This window comes from Furipterus horrens, unplaced genomic scaffold (assembly GCF_987537825.1).
Source record: "Furipterus horrens unplaced genomic scaffold, mFurHor1.1.pri manual_scaffold_4, whole genome shotgun sequence".
In the NCBI taxonomy this organism is placed as follows: Eukaryota; Metazoa; Chordata; class Mammalia; order Chiroptera; family Furipteridae; genus Furipterus; species Furipterus horrens.
Genome location: NW_028327174.1, coordinates 178,078,066 through 178,101,188, shown reverse-complemented (window position 1 = coordinate 178,101,188; position 23,123 = coordinate 178,078,066). Strand labels below are relative to the sequence as shown.

Here is a 23,123-nt window from a genome sequence, read left to right as displayed (position 1 = left end):
CTTGCTCCTCAGGGTGGGGGGACCTTCATAGCCAAGATATCCCTCCATATTTCTAACATGTGAGTGTGGGACCAGCCCATTCTGAGTCTCTGCCCCTCCTACTAGCTTGATGTGGCTTCTTCTGTATATCCTGAGTTATAAGACTCTGATACGCTAGACTTCGGGCAATTCTCAATGAGGGTGATTCTGTAGTTTAGTTGTAATTTTAATGTGCTTATGGGAGGATGCAAGTACCTACTCCACCATCTTGGCCAGAAGCCTGGGTCCCCTTTTTTAATGCCTTAAATCTCCAGCAAACCTGGCTTCCTCCCCTTTCCTATCAAAACTCTTTTCAAGGTCAACGTGACCTCAAATCTAATGATCCCATAGCTTTTTTCTTAAGTCTTCCAACTCTTTTCTTGACCCTTCTACAGCAGCTAACATTCCTGCCCTCTCCTTCCAACCTAATAATTATCCCTCCATCTCTCTGCTGACTTCTCATTTACCTTCTTTTCCCTCCTACCACCCAGCCCATGTCCAGAGCACTCTTAGAACTTATCTCCAACTTAGTCAACTCTCCAAATTAACCAAAGTGTGCTATGCCCTCTAAAACATACCAACTATGACACAATGAATCCTCAAGGCTATGCTCTACCTCAAGGTCACTCTCTAGAAAGGTCGTGAATATTTTATCTCCAACCAGGGGAGCTGTTCTTCTGCCCCAAGAGGCAGTTATAGATGTCATCCAGCCTGTGGATGCCAACTGTTTTTGTTATTGCAAGTGTGTGGTTCCAATATTTCGTAACAGTGAAAATAAACTGTTTCTATGAAAACAAAATTGAATGCTATGAAAGACTTTAATAAGTCAAGGTGTTTTTTAAAAATCACTGTTGCATTACATGTGGGCAAGATAAAAATCTAGACTTCTGCATCCACAAGTCTTTCCATTCCTTTTTAAAGAGACTAAAACTGGAATTTGTAATCAATGTGTTACAAATGTGATTTATTCAAGAAAGGGGAAATTCCAACTATTCTCAAAGAAAAATTCCTGACCTTCATTCAAATTGTTTAATAAGTTTATACGCTTTTAAGTTAAAATGAAACGCTACATGCATTTATGAATCATTTTTGTAACTCCCCACTTCAAATAACTTTCTTGATTAACAGACTATCAGAATCTTAAGGCAACAAGACAAAGGGGTCTCCTACTATACAGAATGGGACAAAAGTAGGTTTACTGTACAGTTATGAGAATGGGAAGGTTTATTCTTCTATTATTACTTATTAATTATTGTCGTATTAATATTGTTATATAATACTGTTATAATATATAATGTTACCACTTACTATTTTCCATATGAACAACTGTAAACCTCCTCTGCCCTCAGCCGTCCCACTGCGTCATCTCGTTCTTCTCCCTCAGCGGTCTCATCCTCTCCCACCACTCCGAGTCTTCAAGCCTGGTTTTCCCCAACCTCGTTAAAGCCATCTCATCTGCCTTTGCCAGTGTTACTTCCAGTCTGCAGAGCACTGCTGGGGTAAGTCCTATAAATGAATGCCCTCAAGTACTTACCAACATGCGAAAATCTTTAGTGCGCCTCTAGGTGATTCCTTATTGACTCCCATAGGACATGTTCAAACTTTTTACTTTGTTCTTAAGAATAACCCAATTTCAATGGGTTTATACTCATTGTCTACATGTTAATAGCATTTGGGAAACCCTTCCCTTTTTCAGAAAAGCACACCAGTCCAATCTGGCAGGACCCCTGCTGGATAGTTTCACTCCCAAAACAAGGCCTGCTTGCTTGTTCCTGACCCTGCATCCAGCTGCCTAGGAGACATTTCCACAATCCCTACACTGAAAGCATACTTAAAATATTTAAACATTCAAACCATCCCACACCAGGAAATCGTGTGTCATACCCATGGAATATTATACAGCTGTTTAGGAGATTGTGTATATTTTACGTGATAGTATGAAAACATGCTGATGAATGTCAAGTGAAAAAGCAGAAGACAGAACTTAACACATGCACTATAATTGCATATAAAAAACACATACAGGAAAATCCAGCCAGGAAGAACCGAAAACAGTAATAGGGACTGTGTTTACACCAGTTTAAGAGGGATGATTTCTTCCTCTATTCTATATGGTTATATTTAATGAAGGGGGGGGGGTATATGATTTCTAACACAACCCCAGAGACAAACTGCTATCTAACGGACAAAGCATTGGTTTGGGGATCAACAGGACCAGGTTCACATGACAATTCTTCACCTTTTAGAATAATAAATAACACCTCCCTTAGATATTGTAATGGTTAGATATGCACTAAAAAGCAACAGTGCCTAGAATAAGTGGGTAGTAAACAAAAATTCACCTTTTCTTCCCCCAGACCAACGTGAGGGACACTATTAATGACACAAATGACTGACAATACACTTCAGGTAAAACCAAAGAGTGAAACCTAGGTTCTTGAACTTAATTCATTCTGGAAAGCTGTGCAAGAACCAAATTGTTTGAGATGGGAGACCCTGGAGAACCGAGGTTTGACTGGAATAGATCAGCTAAGTGCTGACTCCGGTCCCAAGAAATTAGATAGATGAATTAGAAATTAAATTCTCTTCAACTTGTTCACTAAATTAACCACATAACAGTAGTTCCCTTCTACTATGAAGGTATAAGGGAGAAAGTAAACTGTACTCAGTATTTCATGATATAAAACCAAAAGTAGTTTATATGAATATTAAAAACCATTAAGAGCAGAGATGACTAAAACTTCTCTAAGCGACATTTAACCAGAGTTCACATATGCTACACAATTATCTGACTCCGATATTTTTCATCCCATTCTACACACTTTCTGCCCAACTACCCCTGATAGAACACCACTGGGATGGCATGTCAGTCCTCCCCTCTGCAACCTACTGCGCTTCCCTGCTGCCTCTTTCAGGTCTAAATGCCTCTGTGTCAGGATGCTCAGCCGAAGGGGTGCAGAGGACCACCTACTACAAAATCAGAAAGAAAAACGACCCAGATCGCTGGCTGGGTATGAAAGGTGCTGAGGGACTTTCTAGCCCTGGCCAGCCCCAACCAAAGGGCTTGAACTGAGATACTCTCTCTCTTACTGCTATTTCTGACTAGTTTGCCAAACCTGTGTGTTTCCTTCTTACAGACACATAAACTAAAACTGTTATAGCAGTTAGTTAAAAGAATAATGAAGAATCTGCCCATTTCCTGACATAATACACTGTTTTTTTTAAGGCAGATTTTTTTTAATATATAACACAATCTATTTTTTAATGCCTATTTTAAAAATCTGGAAGATATATATGCCAAAATATGAACCACGGTTATCTCTTGGTAGTATTTAAACTTTCTTCTTTATTTCTGTATTTTTCTGAATTGTTTAAGTTTTACAATGAATTTGTATTTCTTTTAAAATCAGATCAAAGAATTATATACTACAACATGTAAGAATCTTAAAAATACATGTTACGTGAAAGAAGCCAGGCATAAAAGACCACATACTGTACGATTCCATTCACATGAAATGTCCAGAGTAGGTAAATCCATACAGACATTGAGTCTCTATGTGGTTGCCAGGGGATGGGGGCAGAGGAATATTGGGACTAACTGTAAATAGTAATGGAAATTCTTTTTGGGGTCATGAAAATGTTCTGTAATTAGATAGTAGAGAAGGTGATGGTTGCACAACATCGTGAATATATTTTAAAAAGCACTGAATTACTTACTTCAAAATGGTAAATTCTATATTATGTGAATGCTATCTCAACAAAATAATTTTAAAAATCAGATAAATTATATTAAATTTTAAAAAGAATAAACAGGCATTACAATTTGGTGTTTAAAGGGCAGACCCTAGAAACAGACCACCTAGATCAGTATCCTGGCTCTGGTGCTCATTTCACCTTAGTAATTTACCCCTCTGCTCCATTCCTTCACCTACTCAAGAGGATAATAATAGCACCTATCTTAGAATGTTGATGGAGAAGTAAATAAAGATATGGAAAGCACTCAAGAGCAGTGCAGGACACATAATAAGTGTTGTATTAAGAGTTAGTTATTACGTTTTTAATTAATACCAGGGCAGAAAAAGGGACAGGAAAATGAGTGCTCAAACCAACAATGAGGGTATAGATTGATAAAATGTCTCACAAAATAATGTGGCAGTATATTTAATTGAATTGTGTTTATCCTTTAACCAAGCAATTCTATATCTAGGAAATTATGATATAGAAGAAAAAACATACAAAAATACATAGGCAGAATTGTTAACATCAACATTTTTTATAACAGCAAAGTGTTTAAAACAACCTAAGTGTCCATTTATTGAGAATTAATAAATTATTGATGAAATATTATGCAGTCATTAAAATTAAAGTATATGGTAGAAATACATATTGATATGTTAAGATCAAGATCAATTGTGAAATGAAAAAAGGTTATAAAACTATATATAGTTATAATCCTATTTATATTTTGCAACATATATATGTTTAAATATCTATTTTAAAATTTGGTAAGTACATTCAACACATTTCTGCCATCAAAATTTTTTAAATACCAAGAAATAAATCTAAACACAAGACTATTGCCTTCTGGCTCTATTTATAACTACTATTCCATACTGTCTTCAACACTAATTGGAATAGAAGGTAGCCAGCATCCAGGGAAGTCACCCACAAAGAGAAACATCTAAAAAACAACCTGCAGGTTGGCACTGGAGAACCTGATATTAACTATTTTAAAAGAGAATTTTAAAATGACTTCACAAACTCAGCATTCTAAAGAGCTCCAAAACTAGAGTTCCAATTATACAATCTTGGCCAATCCCAGTTCCCTGGAGTAAAAACATATGTAATAATAATCCCTCCCAGGATTGCAAGAAATAAGTGAGATCTTTACAAAAGAGCAACAAAAATTATAAATGATACTTCTCCTCTCTGGCTGAAACCACCAAAACCAAAACCAAAATTTTAAAACAATCACAACTTTAAACCCCAACAAATTGTTGTAAAATGGTGAAGAACTTTAAGAAAAACAACCTAAGTCTAATTAAATGGTAATTAGGAAGCACTTAATGGTCTAAACTAGAAAAAGGAAACAATAATGGTAAACACAAGTGCACCACCTAAAGAATATCTTAAAATATTTTGAAGAGAAAAAATACTATGAAAAATTAACAGGATATGAAACAACTGAGCTGACTTATGAACAATAGAGACTCTAAATGTATTGTGCTGTAAACAGCACAACTGATATAGAAATAAGAGCAGTTTAGATTCACTTGCAAAACAGTATTAGATGAAAGCTGACAAGGCAAAATAAACTGAAATTAAAAGCCCTGAAGGAGATATGACCTGTGAACAATAGTGACTCCAGGTTAAACAAAAAATGCCAAAGCAAACACTATCCAGAAAAAGGTTCAAAGTGTTTCTGGTATAAAATGAAACAACTTCAGCATAAACATTAAGTTATTACAGAGGCAACTGGCAATCATCGCATTTCTTTATTATTTTTCCATCTCCCTCAAATTTTTTATATCAAGCAAATATTGTTTTTATAACAAAGAAAAAGGTGTGGTTTTTCTTTCTTTCTTTTTATTTAAACCATGGAAAAGAAAGGTTTAGAATTCTTGCACAAAAGCGAAGCATGGAGCTGAGGTTGAAAACAATACCTGCCAACATTTTTGAAGTCAAAAGAATACGTTAAGAACTTAGAACCTGAAGTGACTTTTCAAAAAATGATGAAACAATTGATCCATGAAAAATACATGACACTAATAAAAACAGAAATATATTCAACTAGTAGCAAAGGATTAAAATCATCTGATAAACTAAAAGCAAACTCTGAGAGAATTTTAAGATTTAAATGTAGAATTTCAAAGTACATGAGAAGTAGGCCAACTCCTAAATGCCTCATTTCTCCAATGCGAGAAGCTAATAATAAAACTGCTAATAAGAATAATGAAAATAATTTTGTTAAAACAATTTTTCTAACAATAAAAAGGAGAGGAGGAGAAAGAGAGTAAATAGGATGACATTACCTCCCAATCCAGCTTAAAAGCAATTGAGAATTCAAATTCCATTCAAGAAACCACAAACGTATACATGGGAAATGAGCAATAAAAATATGAACTTAAAAGAACCAGTTTGGTTATAATAAAAAAACAAGACAATAACAAATAATGGCTAGGATGTGGAGAAACTGGAACCCTCAGACATGGCAGATGAAAATATAAAAAGGTACAGGAACTTCAGAAAACAATTTGGCTGCTCCTCAAAATGTTAAACACAGAGTTACCACATGATCCAGTAATTCTACCCCTAGGCATAAACCCAAGAGAATGGAAAACATATGTCCACACAAAAACCTGTACATGAATGTTCATGGCAGCATCATTCGTAACAGCCAAAAAGTGGGAACATCCCAACTGTCCATCCGACACAGAAAGAAAATGAATTCTAATACATACCACTACACAAATGAACCTTGGAAACCTCAGCCTAAGTGAAAGAAGCCAATCACAAAAGGCCACATGTTTTGTGACTCCATTCATAGAAAATGTCTAGATAGGCAAATACACAGTAAAAGAGAGTGGGTTAGTGGTTGTCTAGGGCTGGGGAAGTGGGGCTTGGGCAGTGACTGCTAAACACTATGAAGTTTCTTTTTGGGAGAAAGAAATCTGTGTTCTAAAATTGATTGTGGAGATAGCTGCACAACTTACGGCTACACACACACACACACACACAAATACTTGGATGTACACTTTTTTAAATGATGATGGTGGTGATGATGATAGAGGAAGACAGTAGCACAAATTTTCATAATTACTTCATTTAATGTAAATGGGTGAATGCCTATGAAAGCACAATGGTCTACATCTGTGCTGGGAAACAAATCCTAGCACTTAAAATCTAAAGGACACATACAAATCCAGAAAAAGATGGGTATCACTGTGACTTAAATCTACCCTACATGAAAATTAAAAATACAACCAGAAAAGAAACAAAATAAGATTGTTTTTATTTGTTTGTATATATTTGGGAAAATGCGTATGTCCCAAGTAGAAAAACAAAAAGATGATTAACTGGAAAACTGTGAAAATAAACCTATATCATTGTAATTGGAGGCTTCAATAGTTCATTAACAGTAGATGACAAAACAAAGAAAAGTTAAGAACTGACATAAAGCATATTTTAAACCATTCCCCTGTGTAGGGGCCAAGTTGGCAGAGTCAGGTTCAGAGAAAGACTGATTCAGATAGACATAGAAAGAGATAATATGGCAAATGTGGTAAAATCTTAACAACTGGGAAACCTGTAACTTTCCTCTAAGTTTAAAATTAATTCAAAATAAAACATTTTAAGTAAAATTAAGTTATATAATAGGAGACTTAGAAGCCAAGAAAATAACACTTCCTTTCCTGGGGTACAAGGATCTTCCACATAATCTCATAGTAGGACCCAGAGACACACCTAGTTTTTAATACCAAAGCTAGAAATTCCATGATGCATTCTTAGACCATACTGCAAAACAAGCTAAAGATATCTAAATACATGTTCTATAACAATGATATGAATTTTATCAGAAATGCCTGTAATGGAAAGGAAAAAAGAAACAGGATAGTCTATTTCCACCTAAAGAATTTAGAAAGATCAAAAACAAAAAACAAAGAGGAAAAGTTGAAAAAGAAAAAGGAACTACTAAAACTAAGATACAAAATTAATAAAGGAAAATAGATATGATAAAAACATCATTAGAAAGAATTTCAAGAGAATGGTACAATCAGAGATAGGGTAGCTTTCAAATACAAAGAGGTAGGAAGTGGATTCAAGGGAAGAGTTGAAAAGAACAGAGTGCAGTGGAAGCTACAGGAGGACAGGTAGGAGGGATGCTCAGACAAGAAGGGTAGGCTCTGAAGAAGAAAGATTTCCATTCAACTTGGTGATTGTAACAGGAACGAGGGAAGAAATACACACCAATTTGCCTCCCTTCCAGACAGGCTCTCCATCCCAAATTAAGAGCATCACAACTCACCCCGCCTCCTACAGCAGGAGAGCCAGAAGCCAAGGGAGAAAAAGATTAATGAAAGGCTAGCAAAGTCAAGAGCTCAAGGCCCCCCGGACAGCTGTGGTTGATTTTTGCAGTGTAGAAGTGAGAGAGCCCAGTGTTGCCAATACCTCCATCTTTAGACGGGAAGACCAAAATCCAGATTTTTAAGTGAAACCTCCAGATCTTTAAAGGTTAATAGCCAAGCAATTTTTAAAAACATCGTGCAGGCTAAATAGGTCCTCTTGGTTCCCTCCACATCCAGTTATCCTTCCCCATGCTCCTGTTACCAGGGGTGGGGGCGTGGGGTGGGGGTCTCCAAAAATCCCCAGAGCCTGCAGGTTGGGGGATGGGGAAAAGGGAACAGCTTTTAAGATGCCTTTGCATGACTACGGCTGGTAGCTAGTCTGTTATGCAAACGGTTTGGTTCTTCCAAGGCCCCAAGAAGATGGGAGGAATTCTGACAATGGAATGGTGAGAAAGAGCATACAGAGCCTGTGCAAGGCTCTGTGAATGGTCAGAACTGGTTACCACGCCCACTGCGTCAGAGGACACAGTCAGGGAGTTAAAAATAGGCAGCAGACCTTTTACCTGGGATCTCCATGTGGTTTTGAGAAGAGGAGAGAAAATCCAGGTGGTTTGCAAGGAGGGCAGAGGAGAACACCATGCGGCTTTGAAAGGAAAGGGAGAACTCCACACAGTTTACAAGGAGGCGGGGAACTCCACGTGGTTCAGAATTAAGAGCTGGAGAGCTCCGCAACACAGGCAAAACCTCCCCAATCAGGATCGAATGATTGGGAGCTGCTGGTAAAACTGAACTGTGACTGGTTAGTAGGAAGACTCTATCTCTGACTTTTCTAAAACTAGCCTGGTCTGGTAGGGGGAGGCAGAACTATGTGTTTGTGGGTGTTTTAAAGAAAATAAGACTTAACGGCAGAAATCCGCAAATAATATAAACCTATATAACCATTAAATAAACAATTCTTTTTCTTTTCACCAAACTCTGGTGTTGAGAGTTATACTTCTGGTGGCAGGCAATCGGGCCCCTCATAACTGAACAGCCCGTGGGTTCTGTTTCAATTGAGGCAGTCCATGGGTTTTTTTACACTCCCAGTCTCTTCCCTTCTCCTCTTCTTTTTCAGCAATTCAGACTTTGCTTCTTAAAACCACGATGTTACTCAAATCCTTTAAAAGTTTCCCTTTGTCTTCAGAGCAAGTGCCAAACCTTCAGATCAGCCTCCCAGGCCTTCCACGAATGTGGCAATGTGGGACTCACCTCCCCAGGATCCCAAAATACTGTATTCCCTTTGCTGCCCCATCTTTGTGCCTTTTCTAATACTAATCCCTTGGCCTAGAACACCCTTTCCAACTCTGCTCAGCTTCTGTGTTCGTTCAATCATTAATTCATTCCACATACACTACATACATAAGGGACACCATCAAATACGTGCCAGAAACCATTCTAGGGACAGTGGATACAGCAATTAACAAAACAGACAGAAACCCCTGCCCTTGTGGAGCTACACAGAAGAAACATAAGTAAAATGTGCCACAGGAAAAGGTGCTTTGGAGCAGGAAAAAAGGGTAAAGGAAGATGAGGGTGAGAGAGGGGATGGAAGGTGGAAAAGGCTGAAATTTTAAGGCATCATTTTGGAAGTGCCATAAAAATCTGAAAGAGCTGGGGGTAAATAATTGGGACAGGAAGGTTCCAGGCAAAAGGAGTGCTATATCAACAGCGAAGGCCTCCGGCGGCAAGGGAGCTGGTGTTTCAAGATGACGTTCTCCTCCGCAGGTAAAGCCCAGCTCAAGCGTCATTTACTCATGGGAAGTGTTTCTGATTCCTACAAACCTGAATTACTCATTCCCTTGACATTGTATCTATATCTTCCTTAAGTACCAGGTACAGTAGAAACCCTCTTTTCAAACACATACAAAAGTAAACACTGACCAATTAATCAAAAAAGGTAAAGTAGGAAATCATGTAGAAATTATATGTACATATTTTAGCCACTTTTAACTTCAAACATATAAATGAAGGTACATTCTTTTTCCCGTGTCGCACTAAAACTTACTTTGAGTATGGGGATCACTTTCTTGGCTAAACCACACCCATAATCCATTATCTACGACGTCCATTTTCTTTTCCTTTAAAGAGGAATTGGGACTTTAAAAAATACTTGCAAAGTTTTCTAGGAGCAGAATCCTTCCAGAGATTTACAAGGTTTCTCTGATCTGTTTCAGCTGTCTTGACCACAATCTAATTCAATGAAAGGCAATTCATTCAGCCTCTTGACTTTATCAAGTCTTTTCAAAGCATTTCATAAAAACAACTCTTTCTACATTCATATTTAATCACTTTGAGCAGTACTTATTTACACTCACAAATACCCGTGGTACAAATAAATTTGAGAACAAACACAGCAGACTCTTCCTTAGTAAGTAGAGAAATCAAATGATAGAGCTCACCTACCAGTTTGAGCTGTGGAACTTGGTTAGTATGGTTTAATTCTGATTGTTAAATTTACACCCAGTAAAAAGTCTAATAGATGTTTCTCCAAGTAAGAAGTTTATATGGTCATTTACATGTCCAATAAGTACATGAAAATGTACTCAACATCATTAGTCATTAGGGAAATGCAAATCAAAACCACATTGATACACAACTTCATACCCACTATTATGACTATAATCAAAAAGACAGTAACAGTGTTGGAGAGAATGTGAAGAAATCGGAACCCTCAGTCATTGCTAGTAAAAACATAAAATGGTGCAACCGCTTTGGGAAAAAGTTTGGCAGCTCCTAAAAATGTTAAACACAGAGTTACCATGTGACCCAGCAATCTACCCCTAAGTATATACCCAAGAGAACTGAAAACATATGTCCACACAAAAACGTGTACATGAATGTTCATAACAGCATTATTCACAACAGCCAGAGTGGAAACAACTGAAATGTCCATCAACTGATGAATGGATAAGCAAAATGTACACATCCATACAATGAAATATTATTCAGCCATAGAAAGGAATGAAGTTCTGATACATGTAAACATGATGAACCTTGAGAACATCACACTAAGTGAAAGAAGCCAATCACAAAAGGCCACATATTTTATTACTCCATTTACATGCAATGTTCCAAACAGACAAATCCACAGACAGAAAGAATAACTGTCAGGGGCAGGGGGCAGAGGAACATGACTATTAATAGGTATGGGGGTTTCTTTCGGGGGTGATGAAAATGTTCTGGAATTAGATGGTGGTGATGGTTGCATAACTGAATGTTCTGAAAACACTTAATTTCGGTGCTGTCAGGGTTCAGTAAAGGCTTATTGATGGGGGAAGAAAGCCCAGATGTGTTAAATAGAAATTTCCACTATATATATTTACAAGAGGCTGATAACCACCTCTTTTAGAAAGATAAGGCCCTCAAAGGCGGGGATGGCTTCTCATAAGCAGTATTTCCCTTAACATCTAGTATATTTGATTAGACTAAAAAGGTATTCAATCAAGGTTCACTAAATAAATTATTAAATAACCGCCAGGGATGCAGAAGTGCCCCTACCAAGATTCCACACAAATCAGGGAAAATTCGCTTTTTATTCCTCTAAATCCTGCACTGCTACTAATCTGAGAAGGCACCTCTCTTAATCTAAAGTATATGTCATGCATTTATACCAGCTTTACTTACCACCATAAACCCTGGCTGGTTTGGCTCAGTGGATTGAGCGTCGGCCTGCGAGCTAAGTGTCGCTGGTTCGATCTTCCAGTCAGGGCACATCAGAGAAGGAAAACTTGACTCCAAAAAACCTCCGCTGCCTTGCGGCATACCTCTTCAGGGGAAAGGCTAAGGGAGTAAACCCCGACAGAAAATCCGGAGCCGGAGTCCCTAAGGCGGTTTGACGTTGTAGTCAATACCGGCAACTCCTGCGGTGCACCTGAAGCCAAGCTGTATTGACTCTGTCTTTCCCTTGGACCCTTCAGCTGCGAAGAGAGGGGGGGTCTGCTGCATGGGCAACAGCAGACCCTCCATATCACCCTGCCCAGGCTCTGTAGCTTCAGCTTCACTGGAGAGAACACTCCAGCGTCATCGCAAGATGTCGATTCAACACGGGAGGAGACAGATACCGTGTCACTCCCGAGTCGGACTGCACAGCCATTCTCGGCGGTGCAGATAGACTCTTAAGAAGCTACACCATCGTCTCTCGAGACGGACGGCTGCCGACGACGACTTACCACCATATTACAATCCAGAGGACACACTTTTAACTTTCATGACATTTTTAAAACTTACTTCAAATTCTCTACCTTATATCTATCACCGGCCCTGGCTGGTTTAGCTCAGTGGATTGAGCGTCGGCCTGCGAGCTAAGTGTCGCTGGTTCGATCTTCCAGTCAGGGTACATCAGAGAAGGAAAACTCTGATTCCAAAAAACCTCCGCTGCCTTGCGGCATACCTCTTCAGGGGAAAGGCTAGGGGAGTAAACCCCGACAGAAAATCCGGAGCCGGAGTCCCTAAGGCGGTTTGACGTTGTAGTCAACACCGGCAACTCCTGCGGCGCACCTGAAGCCAAGCTGTATTGACTCCGTCTTTCCCTTGGACCCTTCGCCCCTTCAGCTGCGAAGAGAGGGGGGGTCTGCTGCATGGGCAACAGCAGACCCTCCATATCACCCTGCCCAGGCTCTGTAGCTTCAGCGTCATCGCAAGATGTCGATTCAACACGGGAGGAGACAGATACGATGTCACTCCCGAGTCGGACTGCACAGCCATTCTCGGCGGTGCAGATAGACTCTTAAGAAGCTACACCATCGTCTCTCGAGACGGACGGCTGCCGACGACGACGACGATATCTATCACCAAACATGACTTAATAGTCTCTCAGTATGTTTTTCTACTTCTTTAACTACATTTCCTAAGACAGAAATATCTGCCCTGGCTAGTGTGACTCAGTGTGGATTGAGCCCCAGCCTGCAAACCAAAGGGTCACAGGTTTGATTCCCAGTGAGGGCACATACCTGGGTTGCAGGCCAGATCCCCAATAGGGGGTGTGCGATAGACAACCACACATTGATGTTTCTCTCCCTCTCTTTCTCCCTTCTCTGCTCTCTAAAAATAAATAAATAAAATCTTAACAAAAAAAAAATCTCTCACATATTTACCTTCCTCCTTCTTCTCACTCTAGAGTCTAAAAGGACCATTATCATTGTCTTCATGTTGTAAATAAGAAAAAATGTCAATGTCTAAGGTCACTTTTCTTCAAAGGTCATCTTTCTTCACATAAATCATGCATTTCTAAACTTTTCTCTTTATATAACAGGGAACTTTCTAATAAGTTAGACTTTAAAAAATGAAATACAAATAAAGCAATAAGGATAAAGTCCAGAATGATGATTGGAGAGCTGAGGCAAGAGGAAAAAAACAAACAAACAAAGCTTGTTTAGAATAAGAAGAGCTAAATAAACAAAGGGCCCACTGCTTAGGGAAGATGACGTAATATCAAGAGATGACAGAGACAAATGCAGACCCATTTAGCTTCTCCTTTGCTTTGGTTACCTTTATCAAGGAGTATGATCTTCAAACTGGGAAGGATAGAGTTCTGATAAAAGGGACCTAAACATTTAAGGGAAGTGGCCTGGAGAAGGGACAGTAATGGCATACGTACAGAGCCAGCTCAAAAGAATTTGCTTTCTAATCCAAACCACACCTCGTGATACTGAAAAACTTTTAGATCTGACTGCTGATTATCTAAGCTACCTTGACAAGGCACCAAAAAAGACCAGGAATAAAAGAGTGCATTCTCAGTTTTCAAAAAGGGAAAAATGCAAATCCAGAAAAAGATCTATGGGTAACACTTGCCACGTATTCCCTGAAAAATTCTAGAATGGGTAAATAAGTTTTTGAACACAATAAAAAGAAAAAAGGAACCATGAGGTCTTTATTAAGGCAGGCTACACAACATTTGCTTTTTGATAGGATTACTAAAATTAAAAAAAAGGAGGATAATACATACATATACATAACTGCTTCTAACAAGACAATCTAACAGAATCTTTTAATGATAGGCTGGTGAAAAAATGAGAAAATGTTGAACAGCAGAAGCTTAAAAATCTGTTAAACTCTTGTAGGAGGATGTGTAGCAAGCAGGTAGAATATCAGGTTGATTAATGTATCAACATCAACCAATCTGGAAGAAAGTATCCAGCAAAACATCACAGATTTCCATTCTTTTCCATGATCTAGACAACTTCTTTAAATTCAAGAAAGCCATAGACCAGCTCTTCACATTTGCAAGAACCACATAGCTGTGAGTGACCTAACACACACAGCCTGACAGAATCAGGTTCCAGAAAAGTGAGTGGGCTGAAATGAGGGTCCAAAACCAAAAAATGAAAATCAACAGGGAGTCAAGGCCAGCATTTAGATTTTAAACTTCAAATATATAAAGGAGTACATGTGGAAAATACCTGGGTAATACAAGCCACAAAAAAATCTACATAATCAAGATGCGTTGATGGATGCATATATCCAGACCCAATTACTCCAATTCTCTAATTAATCAACTTAAATGTTTTCCCACAGGGATCATTCCCAGATCTTCATCCTAACAAGACTCTACAAATGTAATTTAGTTAAAACTGCAGCTTTAGACTCAGTTATTCAGGTATCTCAGAATCAGAAAACATGTTATTGGATCAGTCTAATTCACTGACATTTATATCAATAAATCCTTAAAGAAGACTCAGATATTATTAAATCCAAGCCCTTCTTTTAATAGAAGAGAAAACTAAGAAAAATTAAGTATTTTGCTCCAAATAACACAGCTGCTTAGCAAGGGCCATGATCTCCAAATCAGTCGCCTTTTCCACACCACATAATTTCTAGGCCTCTGTGCTCTTTCTTAAAATCTGTACTATGCACTAGAGTTAGAAACCATACACAAAGCATGCATCAACACTATATTTTGCTAAGGAAAAAGTAGCTTAGCAAGAACAACTTACCACAGCACAATACCCCATAATGTATTTTGACATGGTGTGATCACTTACAAGTTTGATAACCAGTATGTTACCAAAAGGCACTCTAAAATACAAATGGTTTTCATTCTCAACCATCACTGTGTGATTATTTATTAAAACATTATCCCATTTAACATCAGAAAAATAAAGTAAAAGTTATTACATCGATGGAAAAGCTTTTAATGGGCATCCCATTGTTTAGTGTGCTCAAAATCTTGTCCCTATCATAAAACATAGCATTATGAAAATCATTAAAAGATCTGAGACCTCCAAATTGAAACCGCAGACCAAAGGTTCTCTTAATTTAGGGTAGCTTAAGAGTCTGCGCTAAGGCTCTCTTGCTCCCTCCTAACTCCCCCAGAAACAAAGCCCCTTCATTAGCCCAAAGGTACAAGGTTGTCTGGCAGGGAAGCCAGTGGATCCCCAGTGGCCTGATGTCCATCCTCCCCTTTCCCCTCCCCCTGCCACCCCCGACCCCCGTCCGCCCAGCCTCTTGTCCCACCCCCATAGTTTAAAGAAGACAAATGGAGAATAGAGAATTGATAAAAGGGGAAGTTAGCAAGGCTGTGGCTTATGATCACTAGCATCTGCTAGGCCAGCTCCAGGAGGACCCACCCACCCCTAAATGAGACCTGGATGCCTCTCCTAGCCCCCCGGCTCCTCTGGGACCCCTTTTGAAAGGAAGAGGGGACTTCTGCCAGAATACCCTCCTCCCATCTCATCCATTAGAGCCCCAGCAAGCTCTTTGTTTCCAACAGCTGTGGGGGGGCAGGCGGCCTCAGAGAGAGGGGAGAGGTCACTCCCTAGCTCCCGTGGCTGCCAATCTCCAGGCCTTCCTGCAAAATACACAAATACACACACAGATTCATTCCATGGCTCCACACCACCTTAATAACCCAGGGTCGCACCTTGCTACACGAGGCACTGCCTGAGACCTAATTACCTCTTTCTATTACCCAAACCCCACACAGGATGACTCCCTAGTTCCCTCCCTATGAATCGACACAACAGGGTTCACTCCAAGACCCCCATCCTTCAAACTCAGCGTATATCTCTGAGCCCCAGGTTTCACCCATGCACAACACACGAAAGCACAGGGTCACTTCCTGGGCCCCAGAACTATTCGCTGCTCAGACCCACAGACCCGGAGTCCCCCCAAGCCCCCAGCGCGCTCACCTATGCACCCAAATGACACACACACACAGTGACTCCATATCGCCAATCTTTGTCCTCCGGGCCTCCCGTTCCCTTTACTCACACCAACCCTTAGAGATCCCAGTGCCCCAAGGAAGAACCTCCCCAGCACATGGTCACTCCCCTGGCCCTCAGCCTCGGCCCCTCACAGTCACACACACGGGCGCACACACAAGCACTGCCTAGGGATGCACTCCCTCCCACTGAGCCTTCACAACACAAACACGCGCTCCCGCGTGCACACCCATGATCACACCGGGAGCCCCGGCCGGCTGCCTGCGCCTCGCTGGGTCCGGGCCTCACCACCTCCCAACACGCGGGTCACCCTTGCCCAGCCACTCGACACACACGGACGCTCGCACGGCCACTCCCCATCCCCAACGCCGGTCCCCAAGTCCGCACGGCTTGCTCTCACCATGTCCTCCGCCCTCGACCGCCCTCGGGCCCCGCTCCCCGGGACCCGGCTCCCGGGCCTCTCCCAGCCAGCCTCCGGGGACCAAGAGAGGGCGCGGGAGAGACAACGGAGGAGGGAGGGGCCGCAGGGGCAGGCTCCGGCCGGTCCTACCTGAGCAGTTGATGCTCTTGCCTTTGCCTCCGGGACACTCCCCGCCGCCGCCGCCGCCGCCGCCGCTGCCGGCACCCGCGGGCTGGTTGGACGCGCGGGTCCCGGGCAGAGAGAAGGCGAAGAGCAGAAGCACCGACGTGTAGCAGCAGAAGGCGAGCGGGGGCGCGGCAGGCAGCCGGAGTGGCGCCTCAGTGGCCGCGGCGCCCATGGCTGGCGCCCCTGGACGGCGGGAAGCGCAGGGAGCCGCAGGCCCGGGGCATCCAGCCGCGCTCCCGGAGCCCCACCGCTGCCTTGGCGCCTCCTAGCAGCCGCACCGCTGCGCCCGGGTGCAGTTCCTCGGCATCCCCGTCCCACCCGCCGCGTCCTCCAGGCCCGGGCCAGCCGCGCTCGGTACAGAGTCGGAGGGTCGGGGCGCGTGCGAGGGTCGCGGGCGCGCGAGGGTCGCGGGCGCGCGAGGGTCGCGGGCGCGCGAGGGTGCGCGCGAGGATGCGAGCCCACGTAGGGGAGACCAAGGCTGGGGGAAGCGAGCGGGCGCGCGCGGCGGGTGGGAGTCGCGGGGGCGGGCCCAGACCCTCACTCGCCTCCTCGCCTTCCCTTTGTGTCCGCGGCCGTCGCCACCGCGTCACAAAGACCCCGGCCGGCCCGGTGAGGGGCGTGTGACAGAGCCGCCAGAGGGAGGGGAGGCTGCGACCCCGCCCCGCGCACACCCCCAGCGCCCGCGCCGGCAGCTCCGCCCCCGCCCGTGGCCGGCGCCACCTCCAGGGGAGCTATTGTTCCTACGGCGGGGCGGGAGCGCGGAGGGCGGGGGTCGCGGCCACCGGGCGGTCCGGCCTCGGTGGGCTGGCCCGGCAGTGATGCTCCATAGGCATTACCCTAACAGGTATTTTTGCCGTCTGTTGGAGGCCTTTGCAGTCTGTCCTTGGCCCAGCAGCTAGGTGGGAGAGAAGGACAAGTGGTCTATTTCGTATAGTTTTTCTAGGTAAAGAAACTGAGCCCTGGAGAGGTGAAGGTGACTTGTCCAAGGTCAGAGACCAAGAAATGGTCAGGACTAGAACTGGAACCCAACTTCTGACTAAGCTATGTAGTTCTTAGGCATGGCCAGTAAGTAGCTAAATTTCTAGGATCCTTACCCCTACCGCATTTCCACATACACCAACTGAATTTAAAATACTGTTTTAAAGTAAGGGATAGAGTGAAGAAATAAAAAGGAGTCACTATAGTCAAGCTGCCAAATTACTAAAATCAAGATTAAGGTATGAGGAAACGATTCTATTCTTGTTTTAGCAAGCCTGGGAACTTCAACTTTTTTTAACTTTCTAGTCCTGTATGGGAATGTAGGATATGTTAAACTGCAAGATAACCCTCTGATAACCATCTGAAGGACCAAGGAAAGAATATTCACATATCCAGAATGTCACATGACCTGACATCCATTATCCAGACCACTGGTCCTCTAGAGCAGCGATTTTCAGTCAGTGTGCTGCAAGAATTTTTTAAACGTGCAAAAACGGCATTGACCTCTTTTCTCTCAGATTGTCAATTTTTTTTTAATGACAACAGCCAACACAATAGCCACGTGGTATGAATAAGTCAAAATTATACATATTTTTGTCAGAGCAGCAAAAATAATTTTTTTGGTGTGCTGCAGAATTTTAGTAATTAGTTTATGCGTGCCATGAGGAGAAAAGGGTTGAAAATCGCTGATCTAGAGAATTATTACCTATGACCAACTCAGGACTGATTCTTCTCAAGAACATCCTTTTTACCCAGAACCTTCAGCTTTTCTTTCTTCTCTCAAACAATCTGGTATTGCCTAGTTGTGTTTATGGTTTGCAAACCCTGAAACACTTGAATGATTCTTTATCATTTATTTCTAGCCAAAGCCTCCTGTTTTCATTTACACTCTGTCAACAGAAGAGTCTATATTCCCCTTTCTCACTAATAATAGCTAGAGAGAGAGGATTTGCTGTATACAAGATTCTAGACAAAGCTCTTTACATGCATTCTCTCCAGCTCTATTTTACAGCCCTAAAAGGAAGTTTTCATCCTCATCCCAGTTTTACAGAAGAGGAGGCTAGTACCCAGAGGGGTAAAGTGGTCTGATTCCCAGTCCAATGCTCTTCCTATCATATCATAAGTGAGACCCAGCCATAGGCAAAAAGATTATGGACTGAATTGCCTTTTTCATTCTATTATGCTGCCTCTCGCCTAAGAAGGAAGTTTTAAATCTCATTGAAAAACTGATAAATTTTACTCAAAAAAATGTTAAGCATGTGAAAATCCACCACAAACAAAACCACATTAGGGAATATGTTTTCAAGGTAAATAATAGGCAATATACTTAATATAAACCAAGAAAAAAACATTGACATAACAGAAAAATGGGAAGCAGTCTGTATTTTATGCCTTATCCTATAAAATACAAACAATAAATATATAAAAAGATATTTAAATCCTCTAGTAATAAAGAGGAAATTAAAACCACAAAATTTTTTTTATATAGATGGTTAACAATAGTTAAAAGAATTGATGAAACCTAACACTTTATTTACACATTTTGGGAGGGCAATTCAGCCATGTATGAAAAATCTTTAAAATACGTTTAATCATGGGTGGAACTGGAGAGTATTATGCTTCATGAAATAAGCCAGGCGGCAAAAGAAAAATACCATGATATCACCTAATACAGGAAACTAATGAACAAAACAAACAAATCAGCAAAATAGAACCAGAGGCATGGAAACAGGGAACAGAGGGGAGGCGGGAGGGGGAGAAGGAGGGGAAAAAGGGGAAGGATCTAGTCAAGGAACTAACAATATAAAAAATGGAAAAAGAATACGTTTAATCTTGAATCTAGCAACTCCGCATATTGAAATTTATTCTAAGAAATAATTGGACAAGCACATAAAATGTATATATGAATGTTCATTACATCCTTTTTGTAATAGTAAATATATTCTAAATGTCCATCCATGGGAAATAAAATATGGTGCTTCTCTGTACATTGGAGTATTATGTAGCTTTAACAATGATGATTAGGTTAGTGTTTATGGATATAGAGAAAAAGCAAGGTACTAATTAGCAGGTATAAGAAAATCCTATTTTTCTAAAATATCCATGTGTGTGTCCATAGCCATAAGAAAAAAGTAAAGGGGAATATACAGCAATATATTAATAGTGATTACTTCTGAAAGGCAGACTTATGACTAATATGTCTTTGTCCTTTATATTTTTCTGTTTAGTCTGAATTTTTTTCAATGAAAGTTTTTATTGTTATATTTTAAAAAGCTCTTACCTTTTAAAGTATCCCATTTAAATTATACTTTCATTATGCTTTTTATATAAATTCATATTTTTAACATTTTATTACAATTTACCCCAAACCTCTAACCTACAAGCAGTGGCATGGTAGTTGTTACAACTAAACTTTAACTTCTGCTTTTGAATCAGGTGTGATCCCAGCTTCCTGACTGCTAAGTGACAGTAGAGTGCTGCTCTGTGGGCCACCCCTTCCGCAGCTCTGCTGGTAAGCCTGACCTCCCATCTTCTTTCCTGCCCTGTGTCTTGGATCTCCCATCCTCAGTATCTGCCTTTTTCGTTTGACTGCTAACCATTAGCCCAGGTAGAAATAGTAAGAGGAGACAATTCTTAAATGAAAAGCAAAAACCCTGTGGCCATGAATTACAAGTTAATTTACATCTGCATCTTTCTCCAAACTAGGTGAGAAAAATTCAACACAAATTTCTCAAAAGTTGTCACATTGAAAAGGAAGGACTCTACTTCAGAAACAGTATTTCTCTGACTTCAATCATCTAACCTCAGAGAGGAAAAAAGCTCTTACTGGTCATCTAACACAACCTCCATCACGGGCTTTAATATTGGTAATTCTCAAAATGTCAGAGAGCAAAGAGTGTGGGACTTGCTACATAAAACCAACCAGAATGTTTTAAAGAATGTAGGTTTCTGAACGCCACTCTAGACCTTCTAGAGGAAATTCAGGTATCCCTTATTTATGTTCAAGTTCTGTAAGTAACTTGGATGCACTGCCAGTTTGGAAACCCCTGGCCTAACCTTGATCAGTCGGTTATTTCTCCTTAATAAGCAACCACAAAATATCAGCCACATGCCACAATAAACATTCATTTCTTATAGGTCTGGGCATTGACTAATCTAGGCTAGGTTTGGCTGAACAGCTCTGCTTCAAGCGGAGCTTGACTTCTGTGTGCAGGTTGAACTCCTATCTGCTCCAGTATTGTTCTTTTAGGGGCCTGGCTATAAGGGCAGCAACTATCCAGGGGAAAGTCTTTTTTTTTTTTTTTAATTTTATTTTCCAATTACAGTTAACATTCAGTATTATTCTGTATTAGTTTCAGGTGTACAGCATAGTGAGACAATCATATATTGTCTTACAAAGTGACCCCCTCAATATTTCAAGGTCCCATCTGGCACCCTACATAGTTATTACAATATTATTGATTATATTCCCCATGCTGTATTTTTATAGCCCTGTGGCTATTCTGTAGCTACCAATCTATACTTCTAAATTTCTTTGCCTTTTTCACCCAGCCCCCCAACCCCCCTCCTCTGGCAACCATCAGTCTGTCCTCTGCATCTATGAGTTTCCCTCTACTTTGTCTATTTTGTTCTTTAGATTCCACATAAAAGTGAAATCATATGGCATTTGTCTTTCTCTGTCTGACTTATTTACTTAGCATAATACCCTCTAGGTTTATCAAGGGAAACTCTTCTTATGGAGATGGCATTAGTCCAAGGGGACATGCCCACTTTTCACATACCTGCTTGTACATGCTAACGTCCCACTTGCTAAAGCAAGTCTCATAGCTGAGCTCAAAGACAAAGGATAGGGAAGTCTATTCTTCATAAGGAGGTAAGTGAGACAGAATGACTACACAATGAATATTTTTGAACAATAATCTATAAGAAAGAAATCTTATAACTGAACACTATTATTTATGCCCTGCAGATTGTTTTCAGTTCTAAGTAAGAGAAAACCCAAACCAAATTAAACAACAAGAGATGGGCTCAGCTTTAGAGAAAAAAAAAGCCAGAGGTAGTACCCTCTCCTGGGAGTTGGTTTTTGTCCTCAATATAGCTCGGCTCATGGAAAACATTGCATTCCTTCAAGAAATCCTTGTGAGTACCCACCGCATGCTAGGAGACAAAAGATAGTCCTGCTTCAATGTCTAGGGCTGGGGTGCAGGAAAAGATCTGAAAATTAGCAATTATAACTCAGTGTGATAAGTACTAAACCGAAATGGAGTGTGTGCGTGTGTGTGTGTGTGTGTGTGTGTGTGTGTGTGTGTGTGTGTTTGGAGGGTAGGAGGGAGGGGTACATGGCAAATCCTATGCCTCACTCCCAGCCCAGACAAAAGTCTGGATTTTCTGGACCTCCTGCTGGAGGGTCTAGCTGCATAATGGAACCCTGATAAGCAGTAATGAGACCATTTGGGACTGACAAATTGGCCTTGGGAGCTTGAGCTGTGTCCAGGAACACTGGAATGATTCGTGATGCAGCACTGGTGCAAGCTTGGGATTGACCTCTGACCCAGCATGAGATATGGGTCCCACTTCCTAGAGAGAGAGGTCTTTACAAAAAATGGAAAGAGTGAATAAAAACATTCACTCATTCAGTAATGTTTATTGAAGGCCTACTCCTAGTCCCTGAAAATACAATGAGTATAATAGACTTGACCCATGGTCCTTATGAAGTTTATAGTCAAATATTAATCAAACAATTATACAAATAAAAGTAAAATTGCAGCAATGTTGATAAAGGTGATGAAGGGGAAGGTCAGAGGGTTTACCTGTTAAGAGTGACATCTGCACGAAGATCAGAAGGGTAAATAGAAGTTAACCAAATGAAGAGGAGTGTCTCAGGCAGAGGGAACATCATAAGCAAAGGGCCTGTGACTCTAAGGGTCTGAGTGCCAGCCAGCATAGTAAGGACAGAGAACAAGCTCAATTTGTTTTGAACTTCATTCAGTGATTCAACAAATACTTCCTGAGCACCTACTATGATTGAGGCACTGTTCTGGATGCAGAGAAATACCAGTGACACTTCTAGTCGGAAAACTTACTACATTTCAGGGACTGCCAGGCACTTCATATTTGTTGTCATTAATCTTCCTACCCACAGGAAGATTATTATTTCCATTTTATAGACGAGAGGACTGAGACTTGTAAGGTTAAGTGACCTAACCAATACACAAAGCTAGGAAGTTGGAGTTACCTGGCTCCATCTGACTCCCAAGCCCCACCACATTGCTTGCC

At 41.1% G+C, this 23,123-nt stretch overlaps 1 protein-coding gene across 2 annotated transcripts in view; it reads right to left on the bottom strand.

Annotated features, from left to right (window-relative positions):
* TMEFF1 (transmembrane protein with EGF like and two follistatin like domains 1) overlaps nucleotides 1-23,123 on the bottom strand; it is a 121,864-nt gene that overhangs the window by 62,266 nt on the left and 36,475 nt on the right. Inside the window, exon 1 of one of the 2 annotated variants that reach the window (XM_090274497.1) lies at nucleotides 16,833-17,075. The exons of the other annotated variant lie outside the window; for it this stretch is intronic. Within the exon in view, the coding sequence (XP_090130623.1) occupies nucleotides 16,833-17,040 (208 nt within the window). The 5' untranslated portion in view covers nucleotides 17,041-17,075. Of the gene's footprint in view, nucleotides 1-16,832; nucleotides 17,076-23,123 lie in introns of those variants that run through there. 2 annotated transcript variants of the gene reach the window in all.